The 14,471-nt window shown below is 41.7% G+C and overlaps 1 protein-coding gene across 1 annotated transcript; it reads right to left on the minus strand.

Moving 5' to 3' along the window:
- Window positions 1-1,906: 1,906 nt before the first annotated feature.
- On the minus strand, window positions 1,907-8,603 carry LOC104437750 (protein ROLLING AND ERECT LEAF 2). The gene is given in 7 exon segments (XM_010050772.3): window positions 1,907-2,368; window positions 3,379-5,025; window positions 5,028-5,044; window positions 5,486-5,709; window positions 6,052-6,230; window positions 7,210-8,006; window positions 8,008-8,603. Coding segments are annotated over 6 exon segments (2,238 nt in total). The 5' UTR covers window positions 8,253-8,603; the 3' UTR covers window positions 1,907-2,368; window positions 3,379-4,249.
- Window positions 8,604-14,471: the final 5,868 nt, after the last annotated feature.

Consider the following 14,471-nt stretch of genomic DNA (forward strand, 5'->3'; position numbering starts at 1 on the left):
CTTTTGATGATTGAACTTAAAATAGACCGCATGGAGGGTTTTGTTCAGCTATGGATCTTTCACTTCTAATGTTAACTTCATGACTAATTTATCCTAAATACTCAAAATTTTGGAAACATCTAAATAAAATTGACACTTTCGTGCCATCATTTTTTCATAATTTTTTAATTTTTAAGTATTTTGCGACGATTTTTTTTGGACGAGTGCTACAGAAATTTCAACTGTTGGACTATGGGATTGCTCAAAGCTGTCCAAAGGGCCCATCCAAATGGTGACAAAGCCTATCCGGATTGTGAACCAAGCCCATTAGAAAAAGTCACATTGCTCAATTTGTCCGCAAGCTCAAAGTCCAAAACCAAAGACATTTAACCCTGAGATGGTTCAAGATAACAATCAAAGCAATAGGCTAATCATGTAATCATATGTCTAGATCTAGTGAGAACTCTTAACACTTGATAATAGTCTAGTCTTAATTGTTCTTAGCACTTGGTTCCAGTGATTAATGTTCAGAATCATGTACGCCGAGAGTGATTAATCACGTAATTGACAATCTTATTTCTCCATAACAACGATATTTTAGGAAAATGAGTCATATTTTTGGGTAAATTAATATGGCTACTTATTTTTCTTTAATATTGGGTTTATTACTGTTGACTATCCACTATGATTTCACCAAAAAAATTGTATAAAATCAAGCTACATTAGCACTCCATCATGAATGTTTTTTTTTTTTTTTGGGGGGAAGGGGGTGGGTGGGGCAAAATACATGACCGTTGATTTCGACAATCATCATGGGTCATGGTACCCTGAGATTTCATTTTCAGCAGTTTTCTATGCTTCCCTTTTTCTCAAGTTATTAAAAGTCTAGTCAGGTGAAAACTTGTGCCTGTGGAATTCCTCATGCAGCAGACAAAAATATGAGTAAAGCATTTGAATTTTCCACAAGACATTAAAACGTGCCCCAACCATCTACCTCCCATCTGTCTAACCCTGCAAAACACAGTCTAAACACAGTCTAACTTTGTTGCCCCCAACCCAGATTCTTTTCTTGCGTACATTGTTGTCTTCCACTCGCCAATAAAGCACCTCTCTCTCTCTCTCTCTCTCTCACATGATCTTTAGTTACTTTTGGCTAAAGGGTAGCAGAAAAGGTGGCAGAAAAGGTGGGGACATTCCAGCCGTTTGTTCTTGTCTTGAGTAAATTGATTTGCCTAGAGATCGCAAAACTTCACCCAAGACGTGCCTATTTTCACGTACATACCAAAAGAGAGAGCGCGCCCCCTTTTTGTTGCTTTTCAAAGCACGAGATGCTCTGACCAAAAAAAAAAAAAAAGCACGAGATGCCATCTTGAAACGAGGCTTGCAGCGTGTTTTTTTAATCTGAGCCAACCGAATTTCAATGGCTTTGAATTGTCAATGATGGTGACTCTTGAACTGTGCAATTGAACCCTCCTAGAAAACCAATCACATGGATAGCTCATGTCCTTCTCATTTCCTTGCAGCATACCGAATATATTCCGCGTCCGACATTCGTTGATGGCATCATTGGAACGCTTGCTAAGCATGCTGAATAAAGAATAATTCAATATTTTAAAGCGTTTTTTGTTCATTATTTCATTGTAATTATTCTAGTATCATGATCGGAGAATTTTTTCTAAATTTCATGAAGCAAATTATGACCGCCGGTAGGATTCACTACCACGTGCATCTTTCATAGACTGGAAATTTGAAAACAGTCCCTTCTCCATTAAACCGTTTCTTGTCTTCTCAAATTCTTTATGCCCATGATTGATACAGTTTTCCTTCTGTAGCGAACGGTATCTTTTTGTCTACTATTTGATTTATCATTCTGAGGACAAGTAAACAGCGATAGCTGCAAGGACAGAGAGAAAGGCAAGTGAAGGAAGAAAAGAATAGCCAAACCCTTTGCATGAATTATAATACAGTTGGAGAGGGACTCAAGACCCAATCCTGCAAACAAGGTTACATACACAGCAGCTAAGCTAATTGACCCATTTGAACAACCTCAATCCATATCTACCAACATTATCTTCTTCGGATCGATCCTCCACCACGGATCGGCGAACCGAGCGGAGAATGACCGAGAGAGATTATCGGGCTCAGCACAATCGATTCCTTCATCGAAATTCTGAGAGTATTCATCAGGATCATAAGAACCCTTGATTTTGTTGTTGTTAATAGAACTGGAGACCTTCTTGTCCCTCTTGAATCTTCTCCAAAATCGTTGCCACCCTTGATGTATTTTCTCATGCTGACCATGACTAGGCTTGTTGCTGTCGTTGCTGTTGCCGTTCCTCCCCAAGTGGATGACCTCCATCCTTGGCTCCCGCCAGTTCTTGATGCCCATCTGTTTCCCAAGAGAGAAGATGAAACCGGCAGATCGTGAAGCGCAGAATGAGCTTGAACTAAAGATGCGGGTTTAAGTAGGTGCGCACGTAACATGACCCAATGATGTTAGCTTTGGTGTATTTAATGAATTTAAAAGGGACATGTGTGAATGTGTATTCAGCATTTTGACTTGAACCACCTGGTTAGGCGGCTGTAGGATCCGAGGAATGAAAAGTAGCCCGGCCATCAAGATTGAGCCGTGTTTGAGATTCGGCCAGACTAAAAAATCTTAGCATCATAACGGCAAACTCTAGGGGTGACAATTTTAACAAAGGACTGGGACGTCTCGTTTAATTCTGAGGAAGTGGTCCTGATTGGTGGGAATAGATATCTCATGGAGGCCACGCTAGACAAAGGAAGAGAACTCAGGTTTGGTTGATGGAGCATCTCCAAATGAACTGGTCATATACACAATTGACAAGAAGATACCAAAAAACTACCATCGCTTTCACAAAAGAACAGAGGAAAAGGCAAAACGGATCGATGTTCGACGCATGATTCATATAGGATCAAGTCGACTAATTTGTAGACCCGGGCAACGGACCATCAGTACGTGCCTGTGTGTCGTTACGGAGATACACGGTTTGTAACGAAGAATGAAGTTCGAGTGACAAAACCGAGGTCATCTAGATTTCATTGATTCAAATTGAGACTAGCCCTTACGTAATGAGCTTTGAGAGAGTAAATCTAATGTACCTCCTGGTCCCAAAACCAGCAGGACCAAGTTGGGGGCTTTGATGAGGTCAAGGTCCCATGGCCGACCCCCAAGCATCCAAAAAGTCTGCAAAAATTTAATAAAGACAACCGCCGAAAGGTCAATTTTGCCAGCCACTCTCTCTCTCTCTCTCTCTTCATAGCTCATGAGACCCCTCTCAGAGTCAAAACCAACCCTACCACAAACTGCTCAGCATGCGGAGATGTGAAATTGTGCGTAATGCAAAAGGTAGTGGGATAAGGAATACCACTAACCATCCACCAGAGAAGGAAAGGTAATTTTCTCTTCATTGGCCACTAAAGGTGCTGTAGAAATCAATCCCTGAAGTGCCTCGCCTGAACGAAATGAACCGAAAGTAGTAACCTTTGCTTTTGGATTTGATTAATCCCCCTAACTGAACAAGAACTGTTCCAATTTTCCAATTAGAAACGTTCCTTCTCATCTTGGTTTTCTGATGCTTTTTCGAGTGTCAGAGATTACACCAAAGAACAACTTCCAAATGGGTACACCCATTGGTTTCTGATTTCTCAAGGCAAGAAAACATTACTGACGTACAAAGAGTCATTCCAGAATTGATTAGATTCCTAACTGTACAGGGCCTAAGGTATGGAGGCACGTGGTTAGGAGCTATAGGTCTAGGCTTTTGGGATACTTGGTGATCCTTGTCACTTTGTAAGGACTGCATGAGGAGTACTCTTGCCTGGCCTTTTCTGTCATGCAACTTCATTTCCCAAATGCCCCAAGATTATACACACCACTACAATAATGAATAATCAGTTTCATCATGACCATATGAGGACACTGCAATGCATATTTTGGAGCACCGCACCAACTTCAACTTGAAAAAGGCCTAAGGCATTCGGAATACTCTAAGCATACGTGCTTGCTATTCGCAAATAAACTCATGAAGACGGCAAATACTAATATACCTGGGCGTTCACTTCAAAATTACCACACCATCCATCTGAGCATGTGCATGTTCATGTGGGAGGTGACGAGTGGATATTAACAGATTAAAACAACCAAGGCTGTATGGAAATATGTGTATAGCGATATAATAAGGATGATCGCCTACTAAAGTTCACGATCTTAGACACTTCTCCCAACGAAACAGGTGTTACCATTCTAGGAGGCAGGCCCGTTTGATCTCTGCGACTGTGTTATGAACCTCAAATTTCCATAAGCATCTGCACAGTGTTGTGAATAGGCTGCCATAGCTCGGAAGAGCTCGGGCAAGCGATTCTTGAGATTCCCCAGTGACTTCTCTCTGACCTGAATACACAGTCTTCGGTGAGCTTCAACATCATCTTCCAACTTCTTATACAAGCTTTCGACCACCGCTTGCCGCTCTATCACCACAGGGTCATGATGGTTTGCATCTTCTGTTCTAGTTTCGTCGGGCACCCTTCGGTGCTCGTATTTCTGGTACCAATCCTCAAATGCCTGTTTCTTGCGCAAGTACTCTCTTCTAGTCTCCTCACACTTGTCTTTCAGTTTCATCTCCTCTTCCTGATGTGCTATGATGTTGTGTATTACAGCAGCAAATGCAAAAATAGCAGACTTAGCAAGCTCGTCAGGAAGCTTTTCAAGGTAGTCATGCCACGAGACTATCAGAGCTTGGATTGGAGGATTCTGGGCCCTGGGTGGAGATGAGATCTTTTCTTTAAGGCTACTCTCAATGGGAATAAGATTTAACTTTAACCAGCTGTGTAAAGCTTGGATGTATTGTTTCTGATGGGTAATGAGCTTGTCAAATTGTAATTGCCACTCAAGAACATATTTATGAAGTTGGTCTGTGCGGTCATAGTGATGCTTAGTTGTTTCCTTGGGCGCATTTGAGCTGTCCAGGGACATCAGGTCTCTAACAATAGACTCCTGCTTATCATGATGCATGCGCATTTTTCCCACATATTCGCCATCCTAAATTTCAAATAAAGATACCCAATCATGATAAAATCCATTCCAAGGTAGTCCAAACAGAAAATTAACAAATAAGATGACAACATCTGCAATTGACAAGCTTCGATTAAACTTGCAATAAGCACAAGTCAGCATTCACTTGAGAAAGATAAAATCAAACGGACCAAAATTTCAAAACTTCCACCAGCAGAAAGGAGCAGACAGATCAATATAGATGAACTGAAGTCACTTCATAAAGATATGAGAAGGGACGTTTTCAGAAAGGAGAACTCCGACTTTTAGAGAAGAATAAGAGCTGGTGCAGTACAGGTCCTAGCTCCTAGTTATAAGAGGAACAGTCTGAAGCAGAAGGCCTATAAAAGATGAAAGCATATGGATACATTGAAACAGAACAAACAGAACAATCGTATATTCTCTCAGTTTCCAGGTATGGGAACTTACCCATCGACAAGTTGCGCAAGCTTTGGGTACAGCTGTTTGTCCCTTATGTGGTTTATTTCTGAAGCAGTTGAATCCATGGACTGCATGTCAACTATGTATGTCGTATGCAAATGACTTACAGCTGCTTTTGTTTTCTCCAGGGATTCACCACTAGCACCACGTTTCTTCTGCTTGTTTAGCAAAGCCACCTTTTTCTGATACTCTAGCTTCATGTGCTCACCTTGCTATCAATGTGTAAACACAGAAAGATTATTCATAGTACAAAAGTTTAACATGCATCAAAACACAAAGGAGCAGCTTATTCAAAACTCAAAGGTCACATCAATTTCTATTTTGACTTATGGCATATCTCCGGTCCTTTCAGCAGCAAATCTACGAACATGATCAAGAGCTTACTTATTGAGAGAAACTTTCAGAATTTTATTTCATTTGATTATCCCAGAGGCTTAATTTATCCCACATTGGCAACTGAACCAAAATAAACTAAAATGGCGATCAAGAAATGAAAATGCACATGCATATAATCAGATTGCCAAATCTCTGGGACAGAATGAAGGACTGCATACCTTCACTTCTTCGTAGAGCTTTTTCTCCCATGCTAATAGCTTATCCAAAACTGTGGCATGAGTTTCATATTCATCTGTATCAAGGTCATCCTTAACACTGTCACCATTGGATATGCCACCTCTGAATGACTTATTCCATGTGATGACACGCATGACCCTTGCAGAATGATCGATGTGACCTGTGTCATTTGAAGCCTATCAGATTGATGACAAAATTATGCCATGTCCACCACCAAAACTAAGATATTCAATTAGAAATGAAAGCATATCCCACGTGTTCTTTTAAGTTTAGCAATTTCACTGCCAGTAATGAAGAATAGATCATAGAGAATTCATAACAAACAACCTTTCTATGAACACATTTCCTTATTAGAGGAACACCTTAGGAATAAATAACCAAGGAAGAAGTCCCTTTGGAAGTTCTAAATCACTTGAGAAAACAAATCTCTACTCAAGAAACATACTTGATCGCTAACACTTCTAGTTACAGAGTCTAAATAGATACTATCTCCTTCTTCTAGCAGTGCATCTCTAATGATGCTACCCTTCTTCCCCCTTATCAATTTTAACTGAAAATGTCTAGAGCAACATCCTTCAAGCTCAGGGCTAATCCCTTAATCAGCATTATTAGCACCATCATCTTAGCATGAACAGTATCTAGTGCTCCACAAGAGGCCAGCTCGTGCACTTTATAAGTATGTTGTGCTCTCCTTACTTGCAAAAGAGAAACATCACCACAAGCTGAGGAAAGCCCGCGATTATCTAATATCCCCAGTGTGGAAAAGCATTTTCATGATAAACGATTTGCTTTTAACTACGAACGAATGTCTCTTCCACAACTCAACATGAATTATTTCACAATCCAGTCGATACTAAATCCAACATATCTCTTGAGAAAGAGGCGAAAGCCGCGAGTCACTAGAAAGAGAAGGTGGAATCTAGAATTACACAAAGAGCTAGACCACATTCAGCGCCACATTTGTCTAGAGACACATGAGATAAAGATCGATGAACACGCCGGCGTCATGGGTTGAGAAAACTCAAGTACAGACAAGGCACAGATTATCTCCATGGAACAATCTTCAACACACAAGTTTCTGCAAATAAACCCAGATGTACAGACAGAAATAGTTGAAAGAGAAAGGCGCAGGAAATTACTCCGAGCGTCGGCGAAATTCGAGTGGTAATGCAACCGTGTTGCCTCGAGCATTTTCGAGACCTCCTGTGCGCTCTCGGAAGCCTTGAGGAACAGATCGTCAATGTCGTTCAGCACCTTCATCAGACTGACCCCATTTCCAGCCTTGCCCGCTTTCCGGCCTAATTCAGCAGGAGCAGTACTCGAATGCTGGATCTGCACATTCCCCACATCCTTCACGCCGCTCTCCTCCACCGCCGCAGCCGCCGCTACTTTCGTCTCCACCACCTTCTCCGGCGTCTTCGGTTCGACCTCCATGACCCCATTTCCATTTGGCCCATTGCCCATTTCTCCAAATCCGATGCCTTCGCTCTCGACGTTCCCGTTATCAATCTCCTCTTCATCGTTCAGACTCGAAGCTGGAAGCTCCACATTGAAGAAGTAATCCCACGCCACATCCGTACCCGGCACTGGCGGGACGGCATTGCTCAGCGGAGCACTCCCCGGAGGAGCGGCGGCGGTATTTCTCGCCCTCGGCCGCGGACGAGGCGGCCGCCGGAGACTCTGCATCTTCTCCTCCTCCTCTTCTTCTTCTTCTTCTTCCTCACGGGCCCGGCCCTCGTCTTCCACCTCGTCTTCCTCCGGAATCGCGGCCGACTCTTTCCTCGCGATGGGGTTCCGCCTCGGCTCCGGCAAGCTGCTGGCCCTCTTGAGCGGGCTCGAGCTGGGGGAGAAGTTCGGCGGCGGAGGAGGAGGGGGCGGCATGAGGGTGTCCATCGGCGGCAGCGGCGGCGGCGGCGGGGCGGCGGCGGGGCGGGGGCGGCGGTGGCGGGGCGGCTTCCAGCGGCGCCGCCTGGCTGCGGAGGGCGTGGTCGAAGCTCTCCTCGGCCTCGCCGTGGCCGTAGTCGCCGAGCGCGGCGCCGGTGTTCTTGAGGGCCATGGCGTACCCGGTGTGCCCCGCCGCGAAGGCGTTCCTCGCCGCCACCGCGTCCTTCATGAAGTTCCTCCGCTCCTTGCAGCGCGCCACCGACTCCTCGTTGTCGATCTTCGACTGCGCGCACCCCATTTCCTTCCCTCCCTCCCCCACGGAACTCGCCGGAAAAGCTTCGACGGAAGGCGAAACCGGCCGCTACCCAGTTGCTCGGATCGGCTAGGCTCCTCGCGTGCGTTGCCGGGTCTCACCAACTTCACGCAGATTTCACTTCACGCGAAGAGAGAGAAAGAGAGAGAGAGGGAGAGGGCTAGAGAGAGAGAGTCGGACAGAGCTTTGGACAGAGCAGCAAGCAGGGTGGCAGCGTTTCAGAGAGCGAGATAGAGATAGAGAGAGAGAGGGTGGGGCGGTGTTTGGAAACGGGGACACGGCCCATGTGAGTACGTGCGGAGCGGTGCTCGCGAGCTGCTCCTCGCCGGGTGTCCTTTTGTCCGTTGTCCGAGATGTGAATTAGCGGCAACGGTCACATTTCTCGAGGCGTTCTCTACGACGTCGTCCGTCGCGGGGCGTTCGAAAGGGCGAGGAGGTTGGGAGCGACGTCGACAGGGGGAGGGGGAATCCGTTAGGACTTAGGAGGAGGGAGTAGGTCGATGGGTCGCTGTTGCGCTCTACTACCCGCACCGAACAGCGGCTTGTTTATCATAAAACTTTTTTTTGTCCTTTTGTTGTCCTTTTTTAAACAAAGGGAAGAGTTTGGAATCTGATGATAAAATGGGTTTGTGCCATGCTTAGGTTCGTCTGATCTGATGTAACTTTGTCGAAAGATTTTGAGCCTAGAAAGTTGCGTTTGATGATCTAGATTTGAATTCCGATAAAATAATATATGTTTCTATTATTGGGTATTTGGTGGCATTCTTCAAATCTGGTAAATCTAGATTCATCCGGATACAATGTATATAAGAAATTCGACAAAAGATGTGGGACAAACTCGAATTGGATATAAAATTTTATAAGTTAACAATTCCTAGGTACCAGAAAAAGTCCACCTAATGCTAGACTCACCGTCTTTGGCATTTCTCACCAACGGCCCCCCACCACCACTCTAGTGGTCATTCATTGTGATGTTCCCTCACTCCAACGTCTGGAGTATATCCTCACACGACGCTCTTGCTCACGACTTATTTGAAGATTAGATCTCACCACCTCATCCGTTGCACCCTCTTTTTCTCAGTTGGTTTCTAGCATTTCCTCCATCGCTGAATCATTTCTTGGTTCCTCTCTCTACTTCACCTTTGATTACTCATTCTCGATCTTCATTGTAGCATGACCTCTCTCTTGGTGAACTATGGACTAAGCATTCATCGAGTATTTGTCGCCCTCCTCCATCTTGCCCTGTAGGTCGAGTGTCGAGTTCCACCTACTGTGCATTAGGAACGCCCCTATCCCATACCGCCCAGGATAGTGTTTCCACAAGTGATATGAGTAGATTGGCAAGTGTCCAGCTCAAATCTATGTAAATCAATCCCAAAATGACACTGTGGTGCAAAATCTCCTCCTGCAAGGCCATCCCACAATGCACCCCTTCTCTATTGTCGCCTCCCTTAGCTCCTCCGGATGGTGCCGCCACTTCCTCTGACAATAGAGTCCGGCGGCACAACCCGTAGGAAGTGCTTCTCGCTATTCACAAGATTGTACCAAAACTTCATGAGGTTGTGTCGATTGAAAATTGTTAAGCTCCCGAGGTCAATTTCTCATAGACTACTTGTTGACACAATAGTTAAAAGAGTGTTTGAGTCATCATGTACACGAGGAGCCCGCGATTGACAGATAAGCCGACATTAATAGCTATGGAGTTCGAATTTTCAAATAGGAAGGATTAGATTTTCAACCTTATTTTACGATGAAAATTTTTCAAAGATTTTAAATTTTATCTTAGATTGCACTAAACATATGATAGAATATTTCTACAATCCGAATGATCCTTTCATACTATTCTATAATAAATCGAGAATCATTTGCTCAAACCCATCCACTGTCCTTCACATCTCCTTGCCCTAGGAAGGCTCATTAGAAGTGTATGCAATAATAACATTTAGGATGCTTTTGTACAATGGAAAACTTAAAATTTAGAAAATATTTTTGAAAAATGAATAGTTATATTGCTTAGAGAAATTAATTAATGGAAAATGTTTTTAATTATCAGCAATAATTTATACCTAGTTGATTTCGTGATTGATGAAAATATTATTAATTCATTTATTTTTGTAAACAATGCAATAAACTTTTTTTTAGAAAATATTAAATCTCGAGTCTTCTATGAAATATATGCATCCTCAATTAAGGATAGTTAAAAAGTCTTTCTATGCATTATAGTAACAAAATGAAGGATAAAAATGGACAAAAGTACTATTACAAAATTTGCAGGGTGCTCTGCTGGTAACTCACCCTTGCTGATTTGTATGAATGAAATAATTGAGCATGGATAAACTGACTTCCATCGACGGGTGTTTTCGGAAAAAGTGAGACAATCAATCTGTTTTACCAATTTTCGAGTAATTTTGATTACTAATTATTGCTTTAATGGCCCACTGATATCTTTTAAATTTGTCTCTGTCAATTAAAAAAAAAAAACGTAATTAAAATGAATTAATTTCTAATAATTTTAGTGTCGCTTTCAAACTTAAAAAGTTACTAAACCCATGCGAATTTTAAAGTAACTTTTCCTTTTCCTAGAACTTTAGTACCTTTTAAAGCAAAAGAAGTTTATCAAGGGCATGTCTGTTTGTGCTTTTTTTTTTAAAGGAAAAGAAGAGAATATTTTACTTTTCTATCAAAATTTAAAATATCATCCAAATATCAAAAGATTAGCCAAAAAATTATATATAAATCTATAGATCGATATTAATATATTGCGAAACCTCTAGCTGCTTTGGAATAAAAAGGACATTAAAATGCATTCGAAGGAAGAGTTATATTGATAATAAAAATAAAAGTCTATTTGGGCATGCCTTAAGTTGGTGAACCACAAGTCGTGTTTGACAATTTTTTTTTGTTTTGCAAAGAGCTTTTGGGTTTAATTTTTCTATTTATTTATTAAAATTTATCAAATTCTTCACTAATTCTGATGAAGGGCTAAGGTCACAGGTGAGAAAGAGGTTGTGAGGGTTGCATGACCTAGGTGACGAGGCTTGCGATCACGCAATCACGCTAACCTCTCGCTAGCTCTTCGCTAGTCCAATTTGGCCTCATCAGCCGCACTCGCACAAAGAAGATGAATAATAATAACGAGGGGCAAAATCAAAAATTGAAAAATTAGTAGGAGGAGCTTTGAAAGAAAAATACTAATTTCATCATTCGGCCAAATGCTGAACGTGCAAAATTGATCCCTTCCAGCATCTGGCCAAAAGAGCCTTGGGAAGGCTTGTGAAGCACCCCAACATTTTTCAAGGAGTTTCGAAAGTCGAAAACTCATTAAGAAGGTTGAATCAAATTGTGACCTCATGTTTAATAATTTCTATTTTTTAATAGACATCGAAATAATTTTCAGTAAATTCACATGCGAGTAACTTGTTTTACAAATTGGGAACTTTTCAAGTTTGTGTTACTATCAATAAATTGGCCCGCAGATCTAAATATATTCAGCGGGAGCCACCCCATTGATTGACAACTTTGGACTAGAATAGAAATTCATTTTGCGTGCATCGTATTCGCGTCGATTATTCGCATCATTTATGTGTAGTTGGCGAGAAGTTTGAAACCATTATTGTCAAATTAATTTCGAGCATGTGTGTTACTTTCGTCAAGAATCTGATAAGCTCTATTCCAAATTTCGATAATAATAAAAAAAAAAAAACTAGGAGAAACTAGAAATAGTACAAAATCCAAGGGCACGACAGCAAAAAAAGATTTCCCCCACTCTTTTGAATTTTGCCGAACCCTCCAGTCTCTCTCTCTCTCTCTCTCGCTCTCCCATTCCATCTCCCAACTGAAACTGCAACAGTCGCAGCGCTCGGCGCTCGCTTGCTCGCGGCGGAAGGTCCGGAGCACCCGAGCGGCGCCGTTTCGAGGATCTCCCTCCGTCCAGGTCCGATGATTCCTCAGGTCGGCGAGGTCGCGTGTCCGCGTTCGGCGATGGCGTCCGGTTCGCCTCGGGATCGCATGGACCGGGCATTCGTTGTCGTTCCTTCTCGCGACGCGTTTGAATCGGAGCAGGATGCAGAAGAAGCATTCGATTGGATTCGCAGAAGGCTTTCGCGCAGTTCAGTTTTTCATAGAGAAATGGACAATGGGTAGCTGCTCTTGGTGTTTTCCACTGAGGAACCGCGTTTTCCTTTTTTCTCTCTTTCTCAATGCCCAGTTGGCTTGGCGTTTGGCTGAATCGTTTTGCTTTCTTGGGTACTCCATTTTGAGGAGAATTTTATTCAAGAAAGGAGTTTTCATCTTGTTGAATCCAAATTTTGTTCGATACTTGGGTGCGTTTGACATAACTTTAGAAGAAGACTTTAAGCCCACGAGGCTCTATTGGGCGGTAATTTGAGTTTAGATAAAATAATAATTTATCTTATTCGGTGTTAAGTCACATTCTCTAGACCACATAAATCTGAATTCATCCACATAAAATGCAGACAAGAAATCCGGTATAAATGGGGGCATAAATCCGGATTGGATATAAAATTTTAAAAATTAATTTAATAATTTGCACGCACCAGAAAAATTCCATCTCATGCAAGACTCACTATTCTTGGTATTTGTCACCAGTGATGCCCCACCACCACTCCGGTGGCCATCCATTGTGATGTTCCCTTCCTCCAATGTCTCAAGTATCCTTGTGCAGTGCCCTTACTCACAGCTTATTTGGAAGATTAAGGTTCACCACCTCATTCATTGCTCCCTCTCTTTCTTGATTGGGTTCTAGCATTTCCTTAATCACCAAATCATTTCTTAGTTCCTCTCTCTACTTCACCTTTAATTACTCATTCTTGTAGCACGATCTCTCTCTTTGTGGACTATGGACTAAGCATTCATCGAGTATTTGTCGCCCTCCTCCATTTCATTCTATAGCTCGAGTGTTGAATTCCACCTACTGTACATTAGGAACACCCTGTCCCATACCGCCCAGGAAAGTGTTTCCACGAGTGATATGAGTAGATTGGCAAGTGTCAATCTATGAAAAATTGAAAATCAATCCCCGCAATGACACTGTGGTGCAAAACCTCCTCTTACAAGGCCATCCCACAATGCACCCTTTCTCTGTTGTCAACTCCTTAGCTCCTCTCGCTCGATGGTGCTGCCACTTCCTTCGACAATAGAGTCCAGCCGCACAACCCACAGGAAGTGCCTCCCACTATTCACAAGATCGTACCAAAACTTCATCACGTTGTGTCTATTGAAAATTGTTAAGCTCCTGAGGTCAATTTCTTAGAGACTACTTGTTAGACATAATAGTCCAGAGAGTTTAAGTCATCATGTACACTAGGAGCCTGTTGGAGCTGGAATTTTCAAATATTTTCAAGCAAGAAGGATTTTAGAAGATTTTTAACCTTATTTTACATTGCAAAATTTTCAAAGATTTCAAATTTTCTCTTAGATTGCACCTAACATGTTATAGGATATTTCTACCATTTGAATGATTTCAAATCTCCTTTTATCTTATACTATCTCAAATTGAGAATCACTTGCTCAAACCCATCCACTGTCCTTCACATCTTCTCAGCCTCGGAAGGCTCAAACATTTTTCGAAAAATGTATAGTTGTATCACTTAGAGAAATTAATTAATGGAAAAGGGTTTCCATTGTTGACAATAACTAATACCTAGTTTTCGTAGTTGATGATAATATTATTAATTCATTTATTTTTGTAAACAATGCGATTAACTATTTTTTGGAAGATGTTTTTGAAAGCTTGAGTCTTCTATGAAATAAATGCATCCTCAATCAAGAATAATTAAAAAGTCTTTCTATGCACTATAGTACCAAAATGATGAATGAAAATCGATAAAATTGAGTACTATTACAAAATTTGCAGGGTGCTCTGCTGGCGACTCACCCTTTTAGATTTGTATGAGTGAAATATTGAGCATGGATAAACTGACTTCCATCGACGGCACTTTTCGAAAAAAGCGAAACAATCATTATGTTTTACCAATTTTCAAGTAATTTTGATTGCTAATGAGTTACTTCAATGGCCCACTAATATCTTTTAAATTTGTCTTTGTCAATTAAAAAACTTAAATAGCCATAATTAAAATTAATTAATTGTTAATAATTTTAGCGTCGCGTTCAAACTTAAAAAGTCACTAAACCTGTGAGAATTTTAAAGTAACTTTTCTTTTTCTTATAACTTTAGTATCTTTT

This window comes from Eucalyptus grandis, chromosome 3 (genome assembly GCF_016545825.1).
Source record: "Eucalyptus grandis isolate ANBG69807.140 chromosome 3, ASM1654582v1, whole genome shotgun sequence".
NCBI classification, from domain to species: domain Eukaryota; kingdom Viridiplantae; phylum Streptophyta; class Magnoliopsida; order Myrtales; family Myrtaceae; genus Eucalyptus; species Eucalyptus grandis.